This window comes from Eleutherodactylus coqui, chromosome 1 (genome assembly GCF_035609145.1).
Source record: "Eleutherodactylus coqui strain aEleCoq1 chromosome 1, aEleCoq1.hap1, whole genome shotgun sequence".
Taxonomy (NCBI): domain Eukaryota; kingdom Metazoa; phylum Chordata; class Amphibia; order Anura; family Eleutherodactylidae; genus Eleutherodactylus; species Eleutherodactylus coqui.
Window position 1 is genome coordinate 192,418,741 of NC_089837.1, and position 27,778 is coordinate 192,446,518.

The window sequence follows — 27,778 nt, forward strand, 5'->3', positions numbered from 1 at the left end:
GACTTTAGCCACTACTCCTCCGCACATAACTGCTATAGTAGACTAGATTATTTATACGTCTCACATGCTCTCCTAGACCTAGCGCCCACAAGCTCGATTGGTAGGATTGTATGGTCGGACCACGCACCGGTATATGGGGCTCTAGAGAAGAGTGACACAGGAAACTTACAACGCTACTGGCGCCTGAATGATAATCTTCTTGGAGACTCATGCTGCCTAAATGAAGTACGTCAGGTTATCAAAGATTTTATAGAAATACACAAGACAGACGAAACAGCCCCACCCATTAAATGGGAGGCCCTGAAATGTGTCATCCGGGGGATCTTTATTCCACACGGAGCCAGACTTAAAAGAGAGAGAGCTGGTAAACTAACAGATCTTTTAACAAAGCTAGACATTGCAGAGCAAGCTAATAAAACTAAAGCAACACCACCCCTAGGCACAGAGATCTCACTGTTACGCCACCAAATCCTAGCCTTGATGGACCAGACCTCCCTATGCGCCAGAGATAAACTGAGAGGGGGATACTATGAATACGGGAATAAGTGCAGCGCCTGGCTGGCGAGAGCGCTTAACCCGCAGGAATCACACTCATACATTTTTGCGCTTACCTCTCCTGAGGGAAAGAAAGTCCATACAAGCACAGAAATAACTGAGTGTTTTCACAGATATTATAAGGACCTTTATAACATAGGAGAGGGCGGGAAGACCCACGAGAAACCCGGAGACGCGGGTATGGCTGCGTACTTGGATGAGTATGCCCCAGACCCCGTCCCCAGCGAGGAGTCGGAGAAACTAGAAGTCGACATAACGGAGCAGGAAATACTGGAGGGAATACAGAGTCTCAAAATCGGTAAAAGCCCAGGACCCGACGGGTTCACACCCAGATTTTATAAAACCGTTGGGGACCTGCTGGCTCCCCTAATCACCCAATCATTTAATGCAATCTCCAGGTCCTCCCCGTTCCCACCCCAAGCACTACAAGCAACCATAACGGTGATACCGAAACCAGGCAAAGATCCACTTCAATGTGGAAGCTATCGGCCCATATCGCTCCTAAATGTGGATACAAAAATTTGCGCCAAAATAATTGCCACGCGACTGCAACCCCTCGTGCCAGGGCTGATACATGGAGACCAGGTGGGGTTTGTCCCGGGCCGCGAGGCAAGGGACAACACCATACGAACGCTGTCACTGGTTGGAAGAGCCCTACGTGAGGAGACGCCCCTATGCCTTCTCTCGATCGACGCAGAGAAGGCATTTGATAGGGTGGACTGGGGTTTTTTAGCGGCCACACTCCAAAAAATAGGCCTTGGACCCAGGCTACGTAGCTGGATCATGGCCCTATACGACAGTCCTACGGCACGGATTCGGATCAATGGCAGACTCTCAGACCCGGTAGCTATACACAATGGCACGAGACAGGGCTGCCCCTTATCACCCACCCTCTACGTGCTAGTCATGGAATCCCTCGCAAACGCGATAAGACAAAACACAGGCATAAGAGGATATCAAACCCCAAATTCCGAACTCAAAATTGCATCATTTGCGGACGATTTGCTTATATACCTGACCGACCCCAAAAATAGTATACCAATCATACTACAAGAGTTCAAAAAATACAGCCAGTTTAGCAATTTTAAAATAAACATACACAAGTCGGAAATTCTAAACATAACCATACCTACCTCAGAAACCACCAGACTAAAATCCACCTTCCCGCTGAGATGGAAAGAGGACCATATTAAATACCTTGGAGTCCATATCCCTTCCAAATTAGGCAATCTATTTAACCTCAACCACGAAGCCCTCTGCGCATCGCTGGAGAGGGACCTGGGGAGGTGGAGATCACTAAACCTGTCATGGTTTGGCAGGATCAACACGATTAAAATGAACGTCCTCCCCAGGTTCCTCTACCTGTTTCAGACTCTGCCGATCCAGGTCCCAAAAAGCTTTTTCACAAGACTGAGAAGAGCACTGACGAGGTTTGTTTGGAGTAATTCCAGAGCTAGGTTAAGCTACAAAATCCTAATACAAAAAAAGACAATGGGGGGAATGGGACTCCCTGATCTCACAAAATATCATAAAGCAGCAATAAGTAAGTGTGTGCTTGATATAATGCTACGGAGAGATTCAAAACGCTGGGTGGAACTTGAACAGGACTCAACCCTATTCAAAGCACAGGGAGTGTTCTGGCTGAAAGGGAAGCTAGGAAGAAGAGGGATCACAGTATCACCATTCCTGGAAACAATATTAAAACAATGGGATAGCTTCGCAGCTAGATCAGGGCTGGTATCAATACCCGGTCCCTGGACACCGATAGTAGGTAATCCAGACTTCCCGCTGGGAACACGGGGTTTGCCACTCCTGGAAAGGTTGGAGATACCGGTTCCTAGACTCCGAGACGTAACGAAAGAGGGTAGGATCAAATCAATAGAAGAGATAGGAGGAGAAGGAGCCCTGGTAGCCGGTGCGTGGTTCCAACACATGCAACTAAACCATTTCATCCAAACGCAAGGTCAGGCTTCAGAATTAACGCAGCAACCCACACCATTTGAAGAGCTATGTGCGGGGTCTCCTGACAGGGGAGGTGAAATCTCCGTGGTCTACGACATGCTGATAACTGGGGAGGCGCGAGACACTGAGATGAGATTCAAAAAGGGCTGGGAAAGGGATCTGGGACGACACCTGGAGGAAAATGACTGGGCCAAATCGATAACCATGACTCATAAAATGTCGATCTCTGGTAAATACCAAGAGCTAAACTATAAAATTCTATCTAGGTGGTACCGAACCCCGGAACGCCTGGCTAAAATGTATCCCAACACCAGTAGTAGCTGTTGGAGATGTTCGGACAGCCTAGGGTCGATGATCCACATATGGTGGGCTTGCCCAAGGGTCTCCCCGTTATGGAAGGAGATAAACGCCCTATACAACTCTCTCACCCGGGGAAAAATATCCCTCACCCCGGAGATCGCCCTTCTTTCCATTCTACCAGGCTCTATAAAATCAAACAAGAAGGGAGTACTCAGATTCTTCCTATTGGCTGTAAGACAGGTGATACCCCAGTTATGGAACTCCACAGAACCCCCTACACGCCTGATGTGGGTAAAAGCCATGGACGATATCATGCACATGGAAGAACTGAGGGCGAAAGACGACTCTAAATACTCCGAACACTACGCCACATGGGCGACTTGGATAAGCTTCCGCTCATCCCCCAAATTCAGTCCATGGGTAACGAACGGTGTGTTCCAACCTTAAACATTAACAATAAATGCTAACATGACAGATGACATCTGCACCTGGAAGGCCGCCGCCGGTTGGTCATGCCCCTGCCCATTCTGACCCACATAGGGCCGCAAACGAACCCCCCCCCCTCTACCTCCCCGATAACCCCCTCTGTACCTATCTTTTTCCCTCACCCAATGTTGTTCTCACCTTATTTTTTTTCCCTTTCATTATTTGCAAGGTTGGCGCTGGAGATGGAAGCCCGACGCCAAGTATATAGCTGGAGTTGGGAGGCTCACCCTCCCCACCCAGAAACCTAAGCACATTAAATTCTAGGTTATTTGGTTACATTATATTAATAAATGTTAAGTATGAAGGCACACATATCTGACTTGGGTACACCTAAGGAAGAACCTAGATAAATAATTAAAGGAGTAAATACAGATGTTGAGGGACTTCCGACAATACTGTATTGCGCCAATGATAGTTTTTATTAATACTTTCTTTTCTTTCTTTCTCTGTTTGTTTGTTGTCTAATGAGAAATTCCAATGCAAATATGACTGACTGTATACCTTACTGATTTTCAATAAAATATATATTGAAAGATTTAAAAAAAAAAAAAAAAAAAAAGTTAGTTAGTCCAAACCTGCACCAATAGAAATTACAACTCAACAACAGAAAGCAATATGTCACATAGCTTCATTGGTGGAAAAAAATAAATAAATAAAAAATGATGATATGGATCGTGGACTGACTATGCAAAAGCAATTTTTTTTTTTTAAAGAGTCTTTATTGTAGAAAAAAATGCTAATACATAGAGAAAAAAAAAACTATATAAATTTAGTATTGCTGTAATCGTATTGAGTGGCAGAATAAAAGTAATATTTCAGTTAAAAAAAAAAAAAAAAAAAATTTCCTATATTTTCAGAACTGGCTATCCAGCACTGCAACCCTGTGCTCCTCCAGACCTTTGTTGTGGCTTGGCTGCAGCCAATCAGAGGCCACAGTGGTCAGGTGCCGTTCTCCATACGTATCCAATCACAGGTATGCCAGGACAACATATATTGGCCTAATCTAATTTGTATGGGGGCCCTCTAGTATATGTGGGGGAAGAGATGGATCAGGGGTATTAGTGTAGTTTGATGCCACCGGAAGCTAGGGGTTTGACAGGAGGAACGCCCTCTCACACTCCCAGCTCCTGATAGGGCCAAGGCTGGCAGGTCCTAGCAGCACAGTGTGGTTACATTACTGCGTTGTCTGCAGGCTTACGGTCAGGGTAACGTGTTATTAGGCTTACATTATTACCTGTAACTGCTGCCATGTTACTGCTGTAACATGGGAGCATTAAAGGGGTTGTCCCGAGGCAGCAAGTGGGTCTATACACTTCTGTATGGCCATAATAATGCACTTTGTAATATACATTGTGCATTAATTATGAGCCATACAGAAGTTATAAAAAGTTTTTTACTTACCTGCTCCGTTGCTAGCGTCCTCGTCTCCATGGTGCCGACTAATTTTTGGCCTCCGATGGCCAAATTAGCCGCGCTTGCGCAGTCCGGGTCTTCAGCAGTCTTCTATGGAGCCGCTCGTGCCAGAGAGCGGCTCCGTGTAGCTCCGCCCCGTCACGTGCCGATTCCAGCCAATCAGGAGGCTGGAATCGGCAGTGGACCGCACAGAAGAGCTGCGGTCCACGAAGACAGAGGATCCCGGCGGCCATCTTCAGCGGTAAGTATTGAAGTCACCGGAGCGCGGGGATTCAGGTAAGCGCTCCGGTAAACTTTCTTTACTTCCCTGCATCGGGGTTGTCTCGCGCCGAACGGGGGGGGGGGGGTTGAAAAAAAAAAAACCCGTTTCGGCGCGGGACAACCCCTTTAACATCTAATAATGTAAGCCTAATAACACGTTAGCCTGACCCTAAAGTCCCCCGCTCACATTTGCCGGCCTCAGCGCTTCTTCTCTGCTGCATGGATAGTCAGCTCAGTCTCAGCCGCTCACAGCTGCCACGCTCACAGTTGCTCCACTGCCGCCATGACTGTGAGAACCCAGAACACCCCTCCCCTACTGAGAGATGCAGATTCTTCTCCGCCGCGACAGTAAGATGTGTGCCGCAAGCCGCTGAGCGATTATCCTCTGCCACCAGGAAAAGCTGCATCCGTTGTGTGTAAGGAGGGGGAAGGGGTGGGGGTGGAGACGGCGGCGTGTGCTCCTGCACTAGACGACCACCGGATAACACTGTGTCCCCCTGGCCATATCGCCGGTATGTGGAACTCACTTCGGTTGCAGGTGGGGGTACAGTGCTGCCGGCTGTAGTGCCCTTCCAGGACCTATGTGGCAGGCTGCTGTGCAGCCAATTATGTCCAGGGGGTGTGAACCTTCTGTCAATCTTCTGTCAGTCCAGGGGGTGTGAACCTTCTGTCACCAGTACCTGGTGGCGTCAAGATACACTGATACCTGGATCAGGTAACTGAATTTCAGTCACAGCCAAAAGGCATCTGGCAGTAGCTTAACCCTTTCTCCTCATTCAGAACACACCCATATTCATCTGAGCTCTGTATCTGCTGTCTTCCAAATAAGAAGTTTAAATACAACATAACACATCATTTGACAAGATCGATCTGATAAAACTATGGCCAGCAGAATGAATTAAATATTCGCTCTGCAGAAATAGCAGCGCACTGGGATTAAGATGCAATGCTCTGCCTCATTCTTGCGCTCTTCGCCCGTGGGTTATGTTGTATTAACAGCACAAACTCCTCATTCATTTCCATCCAAACATCAGTCAAGCACAACATCTGTCAGTACCGTACCCTCCCCGATAGTCTTTAATCAAAACAAATCCCAAACGTTACGAGGAAGGGCAGGCTCCCCTCCTGTAACGGCAATGAAGTGATGATTCAATTACTCTCACACTGGCCATCAATCAACAGATCGCAAAAAGTTTTACAAACTGGATTACATTTAAATTATCAGAGCAAGCAGCAGAACTGACAGTGACAAGCGAGGAGCGTTCGCCTCGGGATTGTACAGCTGCTCTCCTCACTCAGCCCATCAAACATCTGTACACTGCCAGGTCCGTACAGGGGATTCCACAGCTTATAGATGTATCAGGCACCTTCACCAACTAGATTGTCAGATCTAATATAGTACACTGCCAGGTCCGTACAGGGGATTCCACAGCTTAGAGATGTATCAGGCACCTTCACCGACTAGATTGCCAGGTCTAATATAGTACACTGCCAGGTCCGTACAGGAGATTCCACAGCTTATAGATGTATCAGGCACCTTCACCGACTAGATTGCCCCATCTAATATATTGCACTGCCAGGTCCGTACAGGAGATTCCACAGCTTATAGATGTATCAGGCACCTTCACCGACTAGATTCCCACATCTAATATAGTGCACTGCCAGGTCCGTACAGAGGATTTCACAGCTTATAGATGTATCAGGCGCCTTCACCGACTAGATTGCCAGATCTAATATAGTACACTGCCAGGTCCATACAGGAGATTCCACAGCTTATAGATGCATCAGGCACCTTCACCGACTAGATTGCCAGGTCTAATATATTGCACTGCCAGGTCCGTACAGGAGATTCCACAGCTTATAGACGTATCAGGCACCTTCACCGACTAGATTGCCAGGTCTAATATATTGCACTGCCAGGTCTGTACAGGAGATTCCACAGCTTATAGATGCATCAGGCACCTTCACCGACTAGATTGCCAGGTCTAATATATTGCACTGCCAGGTCCGTACAGGAGATTCCACAGCTTATAGACGTATCAGGCACCTTCACCGACTAGATTGCCAGGTCTAATATATTGCACTGCCAGGTCTGTACAGGAGATTCCACAGCTTATAGATGTATCAGGCACCTTCACCGACTAGATTGCCAGGTCTAATATATTGCACTGCCAGGTCCGTACAGGGGATTCCACAGCTTATAGATGTATGAGGCACCTTCACCGACTAGATTGCCACATCTAATATAGTACACTGCCAGGTCAATACAGGAGATTCCACAGCTTATAGATGTATGAGGCACCTTCACCGACTAGATTGCCACATCTAATATAGTACACTGCCAGGTCAATACAGGAGATTCCACAGCTTACAGATGTATCAGGCACCTTCACCGACTAGATTCCCACATCTAATATAGTGCACTGCCAGGTCCGTACAGAGGATTTCACAGCTTATAGATGTATCAGACACCTTCACCGACTAGATTGCCAGGTCTAATATAGTACACTGCCAGGTCAATACAGGAGATTTCACAGCTTGTAGATGTATCAGGCACCTTCACCGACTAGATTGCCACATCTAATATATTGCACTGCCAGGTCCGTACAGGAGATTCCACAGCTTATAGATGTATCAGGCACCTTCACCGACTAGATTGCCAGGTCTAATATATTGCACTGCCAGGTCCGTACAGGGGATTCCACAGCTTATAGATGTATCAGGCACCTTCACCGACTAGATTGCCAGGTCTAATATAGTACACTGCCAGGTCCGTACAGGAGATTCCACAGCTTATAGATGTATCAGACACCTTCACCGACTAGATTGCCAGGTCTAATATAGTACACTGCCAGGTCAATACAGGAGATTTCACAGCTTGTAGATGTATCAGGCACCTTCACCGACTAGATTGCCACATCTAATATATTGCACTGCCAGGTCCGTACAGGAGATTCCACAGCTTATAGATGTATCAGGCACCTTCACCGACTAGATTGCCAGGTCTAATATATTGCACTGCCAGGTCCGTACAGGAGATTCCACAGCTTATAGATGTATCAGGCACCTTCACCGACTAGATTGCCAGGTCTAATATAGTACACTGCCAGGTCCGTACAGGAGATTCCACAGCTTATAGATGTATCAGGCACCTTCACCGACTAGATTGCCACATCTAATATATTGCACTGCCAGGTCCGTACAGGAGATTCCACAGCTTATAGATGTATCAGGCACCTTCACCGACTAGATTGCCAGGTCTAATATAGTGCACTGCCAGGTCCGTACAGGAGATTCCACAGCTTATAGATGTATCAGGCACCTTCACCGACTAGATTGCCACATCTAATATATTGCACTGCCAGGTCCGTACAGGGGATTCCACAGCTTATAGATGTATCAGGCACCTTCACCGACTAGATTGCCACATCTAATATAGTGCACTGCCAGGTCCTTACAGGGGATTCCACAGCTTATAGATGTATCAGGCACCCTCACCGACTAGATTGTCAGGTCTAATATAGTGCACTGCCAGGTCCGTACAGGAGATTCCACAGCTTATAGATGTATCAGGCACCTTCACCGACTAGATTCCCACATCTAATAGTGCACTGCCAGGTTCGTACAGAGGATTTCACAGCTTATAGATGTATCAGGCACCTTCACCGACTAAATTGCCAGGTTTGTACAGGGGATTCCACAGCTTATAGATGTATCAAGCACCTTCACCAACTAGATTGTCAGATCTAATATAGTGCACTGCCAGGTCAATACAGGAGATTCCACAGCTTATAGATGTATCAGGCGCCTTCACCGACTAGATTGCCAGATCTAATATAGTACACTGCCAGGTCCATACAGGAGATTCCACAGCTTATAGATGCATCAGGAACCTTCACCGACTAGATTGCCAGGTCTAATATAGTGCACTGCCAGGTCCGTACAGGGGATTTCACAGCTTATAGATGTATCAGGCACCTTCACTGATTAGATTGCCAGGTCTAATATAGTAGACTGCAGAGAAATAGGTTACCTCCAAATACAAAATGTTGCTGCAGAAGGATAAGCTGGTGACTGTACAAAGCAGATACCACTGAAGAGAGTGCAGTTCTAGTGAAGGGGCACTCCAGGGGTTTTGTTTCACAATGAACTCTATAGTTGTTTTGAGACTGACACAAGTTCTGTTTGTTTTAGATCTTTTAGTCAGATATTTCAATGGCATAATTAAGTTCAATTATAAGCATTTCATAAGTTTTCAAACTTTTGACAAATATCAAGTTTAGGCAAAGATTTAGCAATACGGGGTTGACCTTTTTTCTCCCTAAGACTTCTGCACTTCGCCCTGGTATGCTGGAGATCAGCTTCTGGCCCAAATCCTGACTGATGGCTACCCAATAGTGCCTAATCAGTACTTGACGTTTATCACAATTTCCGTGGTTTTTTGTCCACCCACTTTGAGGATTAACCACAGGTTCTTAGTAGGATTGAGATCTGGGGAGTTTCCTGGCCATGGACACAATGTCAATGGTTTGTTCACCAAGCCACTTAGTTATCACTTTTGCCTTGTGCCTCATCATGCCGGATAAAGCATTGCTCATCACTAAACTGCTCCTGGATGGTTGGGAGAAGTTGGTGCTGGAAAAGGTTTAGATCCCATTCTTTATTTGGGGCAGGGTATTAGGCATAACTGAGTGCGCCAGCTCACTTGGGTAGAAAGCGACCCTACATGAGTGGTCTCAGCGTGCTTTACAATTGGCATGACACATGACTCAAAATAGTGCTCAACTTTTCTTCTTTGGACAATCCTTTTAGCAGATGCTCTAAACCAGTGATGGCGAACCTTTTAGAGACCAAGTGCCCAAACTACAATCCAAAACCCACTTATTTATCGCAAAGTGCCAACAAGTCAGGGGGCGGGGCTTATCACGACGTATGATTTTACCCCCGTCGTTCTACAAAGGACAGGGCCGCTTCAAAATAGACAACGTGTAGATTCTGACTGCTTTTGGACGCGGAAATGCTGCAGAATGTCCTCAGCGGAAATTTCGGTGGAAAATTATGCAGTATTTCTGCATCTAAAAAGCAGTCAAAATCTGCACGCTGTCTATTTTGAAATAACCCTGCCCATTTCTGCCACGTGTAAACATGCCCGGTGGTAATAGTGACACCTTCCCCCCAGCGATAATAGTGACAGCCCCCAGCAGTCCCCCGGCAGTAATAATAGTGACACCCCCCCATTAGTCCCCCCAGCAGTAATAATGCCCGCTCCCCCTTCCCCCCCAGCGGTTCCTACAGCAGTCATAATATTCCCCCAGTGGTCCACCAGCAGTCACAATGCCACCCCCAGCTGTCCGCCAGCAATAATAATGCCCCCCTCCCCCCAAGCGGTTCCCCCAGCAGTCATAATGCCCCCCCCCCAGCAGTCATAATGGCTCCCCCCCAGCGGTTCTCCTGGCAGTCATCATGCCCCCCTTCCCCCCCCAGCGATTTTCTTGGCAGTCATCATGCCCCCCCTCCCCCTCAGCGATTCTCCCAGTAGTCATAATGCCTCCCCCCAACGATTCTCCCAGCAGTCATGCCTCCCCCACCAGTGATTCTCCCAGCAGTCAGAATGTCTCCCCCCCAGCGATTCTCCCAGCAGTCAGAATGTCCCCCCCCCAGCAAGTCTCCCCCCCCCCAGCAATTCTCCCAGCAGTCAGAATGTCTCCCCCCCCAGCAATTCTCCCAGCAGTCAGAATGTCTCCCATTCCCCCCCCCCAGTGATTCTCCCAGCAGTCAGAATGTCTCCCCCCCAGCAATTCTCCCAGCAGTCAGAATGTCTCCCATTCCCCCCCCCCAGCGATTCTCCCAGCAGTCAGAATGTCTCCCATCCCCCCCAGCAATTCTCCCAGCAGTCAGAATGTCTCCCAACCCCCCACCAGCGATTCTCCCAGCAGTCAGAATGTCTCCCATCCCCCCCCCCAGCGATTCTCCCAGTCAGAATGTCTCCCCCCCTCCCCCAGCGATTCTCCCAGCAGTCAGAATGTCTCCCCCCCAGCAATTCTCCCAGCAGTCAGAATGTCTCCCACCCCCCCCAGCGATTCTCCCAGCAGTCAGAATGTCTCCCACCCCCCCAGCGATTCTCCCAGCAGTCAGAATGTCTCCCACCCCCCAGCGATACTCCCAGCAGTCAGAATGTCTCCCACCCCCCACCCCCCAACGATTCTCCCAGCCGTCAGAATGTCTCCCATCCCCCCCCCAGCGTTTCTCCCAGCAGTCAGAATGTCGTCCCCCCCAGCGATTCTCCCAGCAGTCAGAATGTCTCCCACCCCCCCACCCTCACCAGCGATTCTCCCAGCAGTCAGAATTTCTCCCCCTGCCGTCGATTCTCCCAGCAGTCAGAATACCCGCCCCCTGCCCCACATACTTACCCTTCCTCCTCGCGGGAGCGCCGCTCCTCTCCTGCCTGATCTCAGGTTCTGAAGGCTGTATGCTTCTGTTGGATGCCTTCTCCCCCTGCTCTTGCGGAACCAAAGTAGGAAACGACGAGGGAAGAGGATCCTAGTTGCACACTGACTCAGTGTGCACCGGGATCAGCACAGATAGCAGCGCTGAGTGAATGTCAGCAGGGGAGCCGCGGCCCCTGCAGGCATTCACTAAGGTGGTGAGCGGCCGATGGCGACGCGTGCCAGCAGGGAGGGCTCTGCGTGCCGCCTCTGGCACGCGTGCCATAGGTTCGCCACCACTGCTCTAAACAGTCTGAAAGGGGTTTCAACGGAGAAACTAACTTCCTACTGAACATCACTCTACTTGGCATTGTCTTGGAGAGATACGGCTTCTTTGCTGCCCTTCTTGTCACTAGGCTAGCCTCAAAAAGCATTTGTGCCACTGTGTGAGCAGATGCACAGACAACTGCCCGTTAACATTCCTGAGCAAGCTCTTGTACTGGTGGTAAACCGAATCCTCTTAAGGACGGCTTCACACTGGCAAGAAAAATGTGCGAGATTTGTGCGTTGCGAGACACAAATCTTGCACAAATATGAAACCCATTCTTTTGGATAGGTTCATTCACATAGCGATGTTTTCCTGCATAGCACCGTGTTGTAATGCTGTGCAGAAAACAAATCGCAGCATGTTCTTTCTTTTAGCGATATCGCCCATTGTTTTCAATGGAAGAAGATCGCAAAGGAATCCCGCATAGTAAAGAGAAGGTGGGGTGTGGGAGCGGAGCTACAGGTGATCTTCTAGAGATCTCGCCATAGGGGGCAGGGCTAGAGGGGGTTCACATAGTGGTTCTTCTCTAGCCGATAGTGGGGCGAGGCTAAAGGGATCCACCATCTAACCTCGCCCCCTCTCTTGGCTAGAGAGGAATCACTATGAGAACCCCCTGTAGTCCCTTGCACCCACCCTGCACTCGGGGAAGCCCTCTAACCCTGCCCCCCATCTCTCCCAATATGGGGAGATCTCTAGGAGATCCCCTGTAGCTCCACCTCCCTCTCTCTCATCGCTATGCGGAATTCCTTCAGCCCCGAAGGGATGCAATACGGTTTCCATGTAGAACGCCTCGCATCCAGGGGTTTTCAGAAGGACTGCAAGTGCGATATTAGGCTGTGAATCACAGCCAGATATTGCCCTCGCCAGTGTGCAGGAGCCCTTAGGAGACGTCCTGGCACTTGCTGGACTATTGGGCACCCTGAAGCCTTCTTCACAGTAACTGAACCGCTCTCTTTGAAGTTCTTCAAGGCAAAAATATTGCCTTGCAATTTATTGCAATTCACCCAATTACTCTTCATAATATTGTAGAGTTAATGCAAATTGCCAAATCTGAAGCAGCAAACTTTGTGAAAAACCCGGGTCCCGATTTCAACACCCCAGTAGTCAACTGATTTTGTCAATCAGCAGCCACCTACACACTTCTCCTGCTACAGGACAGCCATTTACACTAAAACCAGGATGGCAGACGGTCTGCCAGAATGGGAGCTACTCTTACAGAGGCGCTCTCCCTTCTGGGCCATATAGGGGGTCCTGAGCAAGACACCCCACTCTATGTCGTCATATAAGCTTCTAGGGCTTGTACTGTAAAACTGCATGGAGGTGCATGTGACTGTACGGTACTGAAAGGCAGTTTTAGAGCTTTTACCCGCTAGCGTTTTTTTAACGCTGCAGCATCGCTCCGTTTTTTTAATGCAAAGGTCAATGGGACTTTCTAATGTTAAAATCGCAGAAGCACAAACTTGCGATTTTTGTGTGATGAGATTTTAACATTAGAAAGTCCCATTAAAAAAAAGGCAGCGATATCGCAGCGTTAAAAAAAACGCTAGTGGGTAAAAGCCTTTACAGTATCAGATGTCTACTTTCAAACAAAAATAAAAATTAACATAAAAAGGTATAACATGGTTATTGTATTTTGCAATTCAGATTCTAATTTTGCATGTCTGAAGTGCTAAAATGGTCTAGAACCCCCTAACAAAAGGTTGTAAGGAAATCGGAATCTTCATTGACAATTCTCCAGTTGCTTTTCAACACTCATCAGCAATACCACTGCACAAGCATTCACTATATTATGGCACAAAAGGATTGATCGTTATATAAAATTGTATCACAATCCACAGAAGAAAGTTTATTCTTCTAGAATGCACCTTTTCGGCATCATTTAAGGACCTCCAGTTATTACATCACTTTAACCCTTTCTAATGCAATTTGTATCCTGGCTTTCCTAGGGGGCTTACTCTTTTTCTGCCGTTATACAACGGTGCTATCTGCTGGCTAAAGCCAGTACTGCATGAGGTGACACATTAGATAGGCACCAACAGCAGAGAGGCTGGCAATATACAGTAAGAGAACCCCGACGGATGTCTTCCAACATCGGAGCTGTACAGCCTTAAATCATAATGTCTTCAGAGGTCAGACAGTGGATTGGAGAGGGTTAAATAGCATGTGGGAAACAGACAGCGGCCTGAGATGGGACAGCAAGAACACTTCCCATTCACTTGATAGGGGACTGGGACTGTAATGCCATGGCAGCTTAGCTCATCAGTTGTTTAGTGCTTGAAACCCCTTTTATTTTGACCATCCTTGGTAGAGCTTACTTTAACAAAACAGCCAATGACATATGGCTGACATATATCCTTGTGTGGCAAGGAAGATAATAGATACTAGTTCTTGTTAGGAATTACACTGTAAGGCCGAGTGTCCACAGGCAATTTGTCATAGCGTGATTTGGGGCGATAAATCGCACGCGAAGCACACAACACGTTTTCCATTAGGATAACTATGGAAACCGCAGCCCAATGTACAAGAGCGATTTTCCACTTGCGTCTAAAAATTCCGTCCCACCCAAGGTCACTCAGCCTAAAGAGATCAGCACACTATGTGATGGAGAACATATAAAGTGAAATGCCTATTTCACTGTCTGAGCCAGCAGAACACAATGTTCAGCCACATCCTGTCTGCCGACCATTATCAGAATATACAGCTTGATAGAAGTACACGCACATAACCTCAGGGCACATTTTTTACCCGCACAAAACCCTCAGGCGTCATTTGATGACACGCTGCTCACCCCGCCCTGACCACCTCGATCGAACACCCAAGATGTTGCCTGCATTTCACCTGAAACCACGTGATGTTGGACGCACAAGCAGGAGCGGATGTAAGAAGACCTTAAATGGTCCTCCCAATCACATGCTTTCATGTATTGCATACACAATTTCCAGCATGCCCATAAAGGGCAGGTAACTCACAATGCTATAAAAGCTGCCATATGCCTACTACCGTAATAAACCAGAGTCAAGGAAGACTTTCTACACTGACAGTCTGTCTCTGTGTCAATTTTCTTCCATTGTGCGCACAATCTCTGAACGTGAATCAGGAAAGGTGCAAACCTTCCTATTGATTACGCCATGGATCCCAAATAAATCCATGACAACTACATGTAGTATGCAAACATTATGTGACATTAATTTGTTATTCTGGAATTAACCTCTTTAGAGCCAACAGAAAATTAAACTGGCTTGAAAAGAGCAATAAATGAGTCTTACTGTTGCTGGAGCACCACAGATCCACAGGAATGACAGTAAAAGGTGAATTCCTCTTCTGTGTTTAGGAGTTCTTTAAATGTTGGAGCAATTTCTGCAAAACATATGAAACCAGTATATATTAAAGAGCGAGTGCAAGAGAACCCAAAAATAAAAGCAATGTATTGGAGAAAGCCAGAGACCATTGCATGCCCGTACGTTCACAGTAACAACTTGTATACACATGACTAAAAATGAAAAGGCAAAAATAAAGTTAATGTGGCTCTTCTAACTGAAAAGCATAGGACTCTGATGACTTGACGGAACGGACAGAGTACATTCCACCTGAGCCAGAATTGAGCTGGAAGTGGAGGCTCCGACACCGCTGGTCCACGTTAGGATTCTGCCCTCTGGACAACCTAGAAAAGCCGTTATCCAAAGCGCACATGAAAAAAACCACACGCGGTTTTGTCACAATTTCCACTGTGGTAAAAACTGCAGTCACATAAATAACCACAAACCGTAAAAAAGGCGGGTTTTGTAATGTGGTTTTTGGTGCCCTTCCACTGCAACGCCTGAATACAACCGTAACCCCTTACTGATGAAGCCCGATTGCGCCTTAATGACCCAACTCATTTTTCAGTTTTTTCTCATAGTCACATTCCAGAAGCCATGACTGTAATTTTTCCATCAGCATGGCCATAGGAGAGCTTGTTTTTTGCAGGACAAGTTGTATTTTTTATGGCATCATTTTCTGGTACATATAATATGTATTTCATAACTTTTATTATTTAAAATGTAATTATTTTTTCTTAGAGGAATTGATGGGGGGAAATTTCTACCATTTGTATTTTGGATTCATTTTTACAGCATTCAGTATGCAAAATAAATAATGAGATAACATTCTCTGGGGCGGCACGATTCCGGCGATACCAAGTTTATACACTTTTAGGTTTTACCATTTTTGCTTTTTTCTTAAGATTTGATTTTGTATTGCCGCATTCCAAGAGCCATAAAGCTATTACTTTTCCATTGACAAAGCTCTGTAAGGGCTTGCTTTTTGCTGGAAGATTTCGAGCCTTCATTTTTCCAACTTTTGGGAACATAACATTTTGATTGTTTTTATTTATTCTATCTTTTTTCCGAAAGGCAAGATGAACTAAATCTGCAATTCTGGCATGTGTTGTTTGTTTTTTTAATAGTGTGCACTGTGCAGTATAATCATATGTTATTTAATTCTGCAGTCTAGCACAATTATGTAAAAAAACAAGTCAATGGGACCCCGCGATCACATTGTGGGTTTCCGATGGGTGACAGAAGTAGCTTTGTCCCTCTGTCAACCTTTTACATGCCATGGTCGCTCTGACTGTGGTGTGTAAAGGCTTAGACACCCGGGATCTGAAGTTTGCTGGCGTTAGAGCAAGTGCCTGGCTGTCATCCGAACAACTGCTCTCCATAAGGACAGGCGACAAAGTCGCGCGATTTTGTAGCATTGCTACGATGCTACAAATCGCATGTATGTGAAGCCCATGGTTTCCTATGGGTTCCTTCACACATGAGATGTTTTGTAGCATGCTACAAAATGACACACTAACCTCGCAGGTTCGGCGATATGCCCGCGACACGCTAGGTTTTGTAGCCCATGTTTCTCTATAGAGCCTTCCTCTCTGTTGCATCGCATCGCACGAAAACGCGGTTTGCATGCGATGCGATGCACCTTTGACAGTAGCAGATGCTACAAAGTCACGTGATTTTGTAGCGTCACATGCGACTTTGTAGCGCTACAAAATCGCGGTATTGCTGCGAGAAAATTGCAGCGATATCATACGGTGCAGCGATGCGATATTGCTGCGATTTTCTTGCAGCGATGCGGTGTCGCCCGTGTGAAAGAGGCCTAACATGGGAGACCTGCACCAGGCTTCTCATGCTGCTGCTGTCATGGCGCTGCAGGCAAAAAAGCTCCTTAAGGCCTCCTTCACACGGGCAACACCGCATCGCTGTGAGAAAATCGCAGCGATATTGCATCGCTGCACTGTATGATATCGCTGCGATTTTCTGGCACTACAAAGTTGCATGTGACGCTACAAAATCACGCGACTTTGTACATCTGCTACTGTCAAGGTTGCATCGCATCGCATGCAAACCGCGTTTTCGTGCGATGCAACAGGGAGGAAGGCTCCATAGAGAAACATGGGCTACAAAACCTAGTGTGTCGCGGGCATATCGCCGGACCTGCGAGGTTTGTGTGTCGTTTTGTAGCATGCTACAAAACATCTCATGTGTCAAGGAACCCATAGGAAACCATGGGCCTCTAATACATGCGATTTGTAGCATCATAGCAATGCTACAAAATTGTGCGTGTGAAGGGGGCCTAATAGAGATAAGCGAGTATACTCGCTAAGGGCAATTGCTCGATCGAGCATTGTCCTTAGCGAGTACCTGCCCGCTAGGGAGCAAAGATTCGGGTGCCGGCGGCGGGCGGGGAGGTGCGGGGGAGAGTGGGGAGGAACGGAGGGGAGATCTCTCTCTCCCCCCCGCTCACTGCCGCAACTCACCATCACCCGCGCCGGCAGCCGAACCTTTTCTCCGGGGAGATACTCGATCGAGTAATTATCCTTAGCGAGTATGCTCGCTCATCTCTACTCCTTAACAGTAGTCGTCAAAAGACATAGGCTATCATTAAGGGGTTAAAGATTGTGAAAGCGAGGGGGTTAGGAGTTTGGCCCTTGAAGAATCACCAGAATAAAACTATCTTTTGGCTTTTGTTTAAGCACCAAGGTCAGCTGGATTTCAGCTACAAACATGGATGGATGATGAAAGTTTTAGCAGCAGCAGCTATGTAAGGTAGGCGAAGCATAGACCAAGCCATGAGATGCTGAACAAGATATTGACCGTACACACTAGTCCTTCATATGGATGGCGTGGACTCCTCTTACTATCAAGGACAAGCGTGCCTAGGAGCCAGTCAGCCAACAAAATAATCACAACGGGAACAGAAGGATAAGAAGTTCAGCAGACAGAACTGTGATCCCAACCAATTAGATGGAGAGAAAAGCTTAGCACCCAGATACGCTGGAAACAGAAGACTGTGTGGTTAGCGGCGCGGCCGTCCTGTCCTCCCCCATCACTGGAAACATGTCACTTATGAGGGGGGACCTGACTCGGATCACACGCTGGAGCTGCAGACACCAAGGCCAATAAGTCTCCGAAACCGTTAGACAATGCTTTTGCAAATACAAAAAGGGCCAAAGGGATTGGTATTATTTTCAGCCCAGATACTGTGTGAAGCAGTTGCTCAATAGCACCTTTCTCTCCGTGAAGCTCATTAGAACTGGGGCTTGCTAAAATGATTGATTTTCTTTGCTTCTGTATCAGTACAGAATATTACAGGGAAAAGAGAGCAGATGAAACTAGAAAGGAGAGCGACAGTGAAATACTGCCCTCTGCTGGCACAGACGGTGGCACTACAAGCCACTGGGTTTTAATACTTCAGCCACACCAAATGTAAAGATGTCCACTAAAACACAGAATATGCATAATTAGACCTTTTGCAACAAAGGAATACCAAGTTACAACAGAGACAGAAGCTTACGACACACTTACAATATTAGCTTAGTGAATGGTCAGGTCTCCATGTGTCGGAAGCAGGAAGATTGAGCAAGAATCCGAGCGGCTTTCACAAGGGTGATGGTTAGTCAAATGGGTCAAAGCATCTCCTAAACAGCAGGTCCTATGGGGAGTTCCCAGGATGCAGTAGTTAGTACCTACCAAAAGTGGTCAAAGGAAGGACAACTGGCAACAAGGTCACCCCAGACCTCACTGATACACTAGGAAAGCATAGATGTGTCAGAACATCCCAACTGGCTGAGTAAGGGGCTGGCTAGCCAGAGACCAGTCAGAATGCCCATATTGACCCTTGCCAAGAATGAGCAAATGTACATCAAACTGCACCATGGAGCAAAAGAACAAGCCTGATCTGATGAATAATGTTTTCTTTTACACCACATGGATGGGCAGTTGTTAAGTGGGGCAGAGATGGCATCAGGAGGAGCTACAGAGAGGAGACAAGCTGGTAGAGGCAGTGTGATGCTCTGGGCAGTGTTCTACTGGGAGACCTTGGGTGCTGGCATTCATGTGGATGACATGTACCACTTACCTACACATTGCTCAGACCAAGTAAACCACTCAAAGGTAACAGTGTTCCCTAATGGCAGGATAATGTCCTCTGCCACACTGCAAACATCATTCAGGGATAGTTGGAGGACAAAGAGCTCAAAAGTGGGGACTTGGCCTCCAAATTCCCCAGATCTTAATCAGACTGAGAACCTGAAGCATATGTGATCCATGGAGGCCACACCTTGTAATTTACAAGTGTACCTGACTTTTCAGAATAGATTGCCATGTGTGTACATGAGGAATAACACCTTCACGCCAATGTCTTCTATCCTGCATTTTTCCCCTTTGTAGTCTGTACATCCGATTTTCAGTTCCAGAGGTGTAACTTGAATCTCCTGGGCCCCAATGCAAAACCTGTAACAGGGCCCCTAATTAAGAGGCCTTATAGGTCTCCTGATGCTCCTGGGCCCGGGTGCAACCGCATCCCCTATAGCACTGATGGCGAACCTTTTACAAATCGAGTGCCCAAACTGCAACCCAAAAGCCACGTATTTATCGCAACATGCCAACACGTCAGGGGGCGGGGCTTATCACGATGTATGATTTTACCTCCGTTGTTATAAAAGGGACAGGGCAGTTTTAAAATACATAGGGTGCAGATTATTTACTGCTTTAGGATGCAGAAATGCTGCAGAATTTGCCACGGAAATTTCCACTAAGCACATTCTGCAGCATTTCCTCCAGCAGTATTAGTGACAGCCCACAGAGCGGCCCCAGGGTTAATAGTGACAGCCCACAGAGCGGCCCCAGGGGTAATAGTGACAGCCCACAGAGCGGCCCCAGGGGTAATAGTGACAGCCCACAGAGCGGCCCCAGGGGTAATAGTGACAGCCCACAGAGCGGCCCCAGGGGTAATAGTGACAGCCCACAGAGCGGCCCCAGGGGTAATAGTGACAGCCCACAGAGCGGCCCCAGGGGTAATAGTGACAGCCCACAGAGCGGCCCCAGGGGTAATAGTGACAGCCCACAGAGCGGCCCCAGGGGTAATAGTGACAGCCCACAGAGAGGCCCCAGGGGTAATAGTGACAGCCCACAGAGAGGCCCCAGGGGTAATAGTGACAGCCCACAGAGAGGCCCCAGGGGTAATAGTGACAGCCCACAGAGAGGCCCCAGGGGTAATAGTGACAGCCCACAGAGAGGCCCCAAGGGTAATAGTGACAGCCCACAGAGAGGCCCCAAGGGTAATAGTGACAGCCCACAGAGCTGCCCCAATGGTAATAGTGACAGCCCACAGAGCTGCCCCAAGGGTAATAATGACAGCCCACAGAGCTGCCCCAAGGGTAATAATGACAGCCCACAGAGCTGCCCCAAGGGTAATAATGACAGCCCACAGAGCTGCCCCAAGGGTAATAATGACAGCCCACAGAGATGCCCCAAGGGTAATAATGACAGCCCACAGAGATGCCCCAAGGGTAATAATGACAGCCCACAGAGATGCCCCAAGGGTAATAATGACAGCCCACAGAGCTGCCCCAAGGGTAATAATGACAGGCCACAGTGCGGCCCCAGGGGTAATAGTGACACCCCATAGAGCGGCCTCAGTGGTAATATTGACCCCCGGAGCGGACCTAAGAGTAATAATGACATCCTACAGAGCTTCCTCAGCTGTAATACTGAGCCCCCACAACTGCCCCAGTGGTAATAGTGCTCCCCTTCCCCTTTCATAGCACCCTCAGCGTAATAGCGACATCCCCCAGAACAGCCTCAGAATATAGTGACCCCCTCCCTACAGAGCGACCCCTGTAGTAACGGTGGCGTCCCGCAGCAGCCCCCAGTCGTAACGGTGACGTCCCACAGCGGCCCCGTCGTAATGGTGACGTCCCACCATCAGGACGGGCTCAGCGTTCCGCCTCTGGAACACATGCCATAGGTTCGCCACCACTGCCATAGATAGAAAGAGATAGATAGAGAGATAAATAGAAAAAAGATAGATAGATCGGTGGAAATCTGCAGCGCAATAACACAGCTATTAGGTTCTATTGAACCCAATTGCTTTTCTGCCAGTCAGTGCTCACAAGTGTGATTCTGCCGCGGACTTCGGCTGCGTGAAAAAAATCGCAACATGATCCATTTCAACGTGTTTTTCTGCAGCAAGAGGTCTCCATAATATTAATGGAGTGCGCGAAAATTCGTGGTGGTATTCCACGATTACTCACGGTCACTAGCGTGTAAATCCGTGGGTGTACCCAGCTCCGTCCGTGGGCATGAGCCCTAATTCCTTGTGGACCGTTTTGTTTGTCAGATTCATCACATGTCCTGAAAGCAGCTTCAGGCCCATTTATGTTAAAGGGGTTGTCTCGCGCCGAAACGTTTTCGGTCTTTTATTCAATAGGCCCCCCGTTCGGCGCGAGACAAACCCAAGGGATGGGTTAAAAAAAAATTTATATATATTTTTATTTATATATATATATATATATATATATATATATATATATATATATATTTATTTATTTATTTATTTATTACTTACCCGAATCCCCGCTCTGCGACGACTTCTTTCTTCCTTCTCCAAGATGGCCGCTGGGATCTTCACCCACGATGCACCGCGGGTCTTCTCTCATGGTGCACCGTGGGCTCTGTGCGGTCCATTGCCGATTCCAGCCTCCTGATTGGCTGGGATCGGCACACATGACGGGGTGGAGCTACGATGACCAGCTCTCCGGCACGAGCGGCCCCATTCACCAGGAAGAAGACCGCACAGCGCAAGCGCGTCTAAAAACGCCAGAAGACAGCGAATTTAGACGGATCCATGGAGACGGGGACGCTAGCAACAGAGCAGGTAAGTGAATAACTTCTGTATGGCTCATATTTAATGCACGATGTATATTACAAAGTGCATTAATATGGCCATACAGAAGTGTATAACCCCACTTGCTATCGCGGGACAACCCCTTTAAGTTACTATACCAGGCGGAGGTGCTATACAATGTATGGCGCTGTATCTGAAATGTACTGAACTGTCCACGGTGCTCAATCAGGCGCTGCAGGTTAAACAGCTGATTGGTGGGGTAAATGATCTGATAATGATAGCCTGTGCTTAGGATAGGTCATTAACATCTTATGGCCTTTATATATGGGCCAACAGTCATTTAAATGGCTGCACAAGCTGCTGACGTTACCACTAAGGTCTTCAGCACTCGTACAGAACGAAGGATTCAGCGCTGGATCACGGAGTGCGCAAGGCAAAACCTGTAACCACAGCTCCTGGTTACCCATGTGAATAAGGGATTAACCCACTCCTAGTGTACTCTGACTACAAGACGGGTCATTTCTGCATGTGCACTGTAATTATGGCAGCGTGTAAAGGACTGTGACCTGCAAGTACATTTGGGAAAAACCTATTGGGCTGAACAGAATTCAGGAACACCAACATTGATACATTTACAGGCAGTCTCCAAGCACTGTAAATATTTAACCCTTCACTCACTGTAGCTGTGCAACACATAGAACACAATGACAGGACACTGCACATCCCATCTACATAAGACACACATGCATGACATTTATGGAGGGGGCCAGTAAATGATATACTGGGACACTACAGGCATATATAAGTGATAATTGTGGATTTATCATTGTTATAATCACTAGAAATGACTACAAAATTACACTATGGAAATAATGATATTATCGTCCAATACACAAGATTTTTGGGGGTGAATTTAGAGACCATTTTATCTATATGGTATTTGATTGGCTGCTCAGTCTCATCTGGTGCTAAACGGCTGCAGCATGTGATGTCACGGAATGTTGCAGTTGTTGGCTCCTCCCCCTCCCATTATCACATTATGTCATCACCCAGGTTATATAAGGCGCTGCAGCGCCAACATTCCGTAGAGAGTTGTAGTTCTCGTTGGAGGTATGTACGCTGTTGTGTCCCCCACTATCTTCTATCATGTCTCCTGTTCTTTAGTTCTGATTTCTTCTTTATGCCTTGAGTAGTATGGGATATAAGGCCTCCTTCACACGGGCGACATCGCATCGCTGCGAGAAAATCGCAGCGATATCGCATCGCTGCACCGTACGATATCGCTGCGATTTTCTCGCAGCAATACCGCGATTTTGTAGCGCTACAAAGTCGCATGTGACGCTACAAAATCACGCGACTTTTTAGGATCTGCTACTGTCAAAGTTGCATCGCATGCAAACCGCGTTTTCGTGCGATGCGATGCAACAGAGAAGAAGGTTCCATAGAGAAACATGGGCTACAAAACCTCATGAGTCGCGGGCATATCGCCGGACCTGCGAGGTTAGTGTGTCATTTTGTAGCATGCTACAAAACATCTCATGTGTGCAGGAACCCATAGGAAACCATGGGCTTCACATATATGCGATTTGTAGCAACATAGCAATGCTACAAAATCGCGCGACTTTGTCGTCCGTGTGAAGGAGGCCTTAATGTATCATGTGATGTGATCGTTGTAGGGATGTAAAAATGTCATGTCACCTGGCAGCACAGTTCTGGGGTTGCAAGTTTAGGTGACATGGAGTCCCGGGAGCCTATTTTCATACTTACCCATTTCCCCTTTGTGATGGGTGATGGGGTGCATTAAAAAATGTGGAAAAACTTGGGCCACACAGGAAGGTTCAGGGCCTCCACCTCGCACATCTTTCAGCTGCTGTATCAAATTTTAAAATCCAACACCTCTCGTCAAGACCGTTAACAGAATTTGAAAAATTAATGAGTAACCAAAATAAAATTCCAGGAAGATTTCACAGTTTTCACAAAAAACTTCACCTCGTCTCATGCATTAAGCAGACCAACTTATATCTCTTCATAGGAAAAGGAATTGGACATAATGCGGAAATTAGGACAATGTTTAAAAACACATATGGGATCTCACCTTGTGTCCGTCTTCAGGAGAATCTTTACAAAGTGCTTACTAGGTGGTACAAAACTCCGGAGTGGTTACATGCATATGGACTGTCGGAGACGGACAGATGTCGGAGGTGCCTAGAGCACACAGGATCATACTTACATATATGGTGGAACAGTACTAAGATCAAGACTTTCTGGGCAGAGGTAGAGAGGGAAATGGGCATCATACTGAAGGCAAACATACATCTATCCCCTGACATAATCAGGACCTACTCTCTGGTTAAAAGGCTGGTGGGTTAAAATCTGGCGGGCAAAATTATAGTGGCCCCCGACGTCACTAAGATAATGGGGAAATTGTTAATTGCAATTTCAGTTCTCGTGAAGATCGCTTCTTGTTTACTTCTCTTTAATTACGACAATTTCCTATGCATATAATGGGATCATATCTAAAATTAATACTGTAACCAACAGGAATTACTATAAACCAGAAGTTGTGTACCTCCATAAAGTCATGTTGATGGCGTTACTATTTCAACTGAAAGAGCAAAATTCCCCTATTATTATATGAATACGAAAATGCAAGAATATGTTTGTAATTGCTTTGTTAAATGAAAATCTTTTGATTAAAAAGTGATTTAATTAAAAAAAAAAAACGTGAAAACACTGAAAAATAGGACAGACAGCACTTGAAAATCTCGGCGTTACAACGCTGCATTCAAGCGCAGGTCTGAGAAGCCCCACTTTTAGCTTGCGGTAAAAAGCGGTGAGTGTGAGCGCGGCAGATTTACCATAGTGCTAATTTTCCATGACAGAAACCTTATATATATCCCCACTTCTCTGACCCTGAACTTCTGGCTTCTGCCACATTAGACCTCTTCCCTGACCCTCCGTCCTCCAGTATTCCCCAGTGACTCACACTTGTTTTCTTCTTTATTTAGAGCCTTCGGACGACTGTTTTTCTGCTGCGCCTGCAAAACTTCAGATAACAACTGAAATGTCCTGCTTCACCTAATCCCCCTCCTCTCCATCACCCCACTCACATAACCCTCTCCCCTCTCCCACCCAATAAATCTTTCCCTTTCCCAATCACCTCCACTCCCTCATCTTCATCCCCAAATCCCAGTGTTCGATGTCTATAGCCATTCTTAGAAAGATAGATAGGGATACGAGCTAGCTAGGGACATGAAAAAGATAAGAGATAGATAGGGGTATGAGCTAGATAGGGACTTGAAAAAGATAAGAGATAGATAGGGGTATGAGCTAGATAGGGACTTGAAAAAGATATGAGATAGATAGGGATATGAGCTAGATAGGGACTTGAAAAAGATATGAGATAGATAGGGATATGAGCTAGATAGGGACTTGAAAAAGATAAGAGATAGATAGGGATATGAGCTAGATAGGGACTTGAAAAAGATAAGAGATAGATAGGGATATGAGCTAGATAGGGACTTGAAAAAGATAAGAGATAGATAGGGATATGAGACAGATAGATCAGGATATTAGTTAGAGAGGGATATAAGATAGATATGACCACATAACCCTCTTCCCAATCCCCTCCACCCCCCACCCTCTATCACCTTCATAACCCCCCCCCCCCCTCCCCCATCAGAAATCATATTTGAGAGGCAAGGGGCAGTCGTGACAAAGAAACAACATTGAACAAATGTTAATCCATTCATTACAGTGCACGGCTCCATTCCACAATCTTCCTCTTGTACCCCACCTCCATAACTCTCTACCCAATAAAAACATTTTTTTAAAATGGATGGACTTGTACTGGACTCTTTCAGCATAAGTGCACAAGGAAGGAGTGAACCAGACTCTTCGTCAGGGCCGGCTCTAGGTTTACATGGGCCTTTGGGCAACAAAGTCTCAGTGGGCCACTTTAGTAATTTATAGACCCCATTCTGTAACCTGAGTCATTAATGAGGCCCCATTCTACCCTCTAAGTCATTATTAAGACCTCACTGTGCCTCATACTCACCTCCATCACCATCCTACGGTATCCCCCATCCTCTGTCTTGGCCTTTTTTGTCCAAGCTCATGTGGAATACCACAGACTGCATGATGAAATCTTTGTACGTGGTGTGACAGAAGACACCAAGCAACGGAACAGGAAGTGCTTGGCTTATTGTATTGCTGCTTGCACAGTGATTTGTATCTGTGTCTTAAAGATGTGGCTACAATTAATTTAAAAGAATAAAGACCGGATCAATCCCATCCCTGAATGGGCCCCCCCCCAGAGTCAGTGGGTCCCAGCACCTCTCCGGGGTAGCTAGGTGCTGACGCCAGCCAAGCCCTGGGGGTTACACCAACTTTGCTCCCGAGATGGACCAGCTTTGTCCATGACCTCTTTAAGCTTCTCTTATGATAATCTGCTTCCTCTTTTCCCTTTAAGTCTGAAAACTTTGTATTTTTGCATTGAGTTTGGTCTTGTCATAATTTCTCCAGAACGTAACACTTGGTCATTGTGGTTCTCAATCAGACAACTGCAGATCTGGAGTGCATTAATACAAACATGACAGTGATATATGAAGTAGTATCCCAAAAGGGAGGATGGAGTATTGGAATGACACACTGTGGAAAATTAGAAACTGCAGGATTTTTGTCTAGGGGTGAGTGAGATTAAGGTCTTACAAAAAATCCTTAATTCAGCAACGATTTTAGTAAATTGTTTAGCTTAAACATACATATCTCATAGCAAAAAGTTTTTTCTGTCCAGAATACCCCTTTAAAGTTGGAATCTAGTTGAATGGATGAATGGGAATGCACATACATGCAAAGCCTTCTAAAAATAGTCAAAGTGACTTCCCCAGAGGACACCTCAGGAATGGGGGACCAGGTGAGTAGGAAAAGAGGGCATAGGACTCCACGTCACCTAAATTGTAAGCCCCGTAACTAGTTCATGGTAGTCATAGTCGATGACAGCTTCCTTTTAAGGTTCATCAAAAAAGAGTGGAGGGTAAAACAGATGCAAGACCTTTCTGTTCTTGATATCAAAATCCAGCACTTTAATAACAGGCCCATTTTGATCTTTGCTATAGGACTCTATCAATTTTATGGCAAGACTTACATTTATTAACCACTAGCTTACCCGTCATGCGTTGTTGCGAAGACAGACAGACATACATTCGTTTTTATATATCTAGTGTAGTAATGCATAAAGGAAAAACAGACAGACATACATTCATTTTTATATATATATATATATATATATATATATATATATATATATATATATATATAGATGACATCAGGAAGTGAGAGAATTAGATTCTGTACGTAAACTTTGGACACTAATTCTTTGGTGCTTAGAATTGAATAATCGAGTTGGGACCCATTAGCTTTTCCTATTTATGACATAATCAATGCTCGTGCCAAATTTCAAGTTTCTATGACATTGGGAAGTGAGAAAATCAGATTCCGTACGTAAAATATGGACGCTAATTCTTTGGCGCTTAAAATTGAATAATCGAGTTGGGACCCATTAACTTTTCCTAATTATGACATAATCAATGCTCGTGCCAAATTTCAAGTTTCTATGACATTGGGAAGCGAGAGAATTAGATTCCGTACGTAAAATTTGGACGCTAATTCTTTGGCGCTTAGAATTGAATAATCGAGTTGGGACCCATTAACTTTTCCTATTTATGACATAATCAATGCTCGTGCCAAATTTGATGTTTCTACGACATTGCGAAGTGAGAGAATTAGTGGCAGTGATACAGGTATAGACATTCCCACAACATGGGGTAACACTGATTGACATTCTGCAGGAATACTCTATTTCAGAAACAGTCATTGGAAA

The 27,778-nt window shown here is 46.4% G+C and overlaps 1 protein-coding gene across 2 annotated transcripts in view; it reads right to left on the reverse strand.

Moving 5' to 3' along the window:
* UBE3D (ubiquitin protein ligase E3D) overlaps positions 1 to 27,778 on the reverse strand; it is a 155,029-nt gene that overhangs the window by 112,272 nt on the left and 14,979 nt on the right. For both annotated transcript variants that reach the window (XM_066604954.1, XM_066604961.1), the window contains exon 3: positions 14,997 to 15,087. In XM_066604954.1, the coding sequence (XP_066461051.1) occupies positions 14,997 to 15,087 (91 nt within the window). The remainder of the gene's footprint in view (positions 1 to 14,996; positions 15,088 to 27,778) is intronic.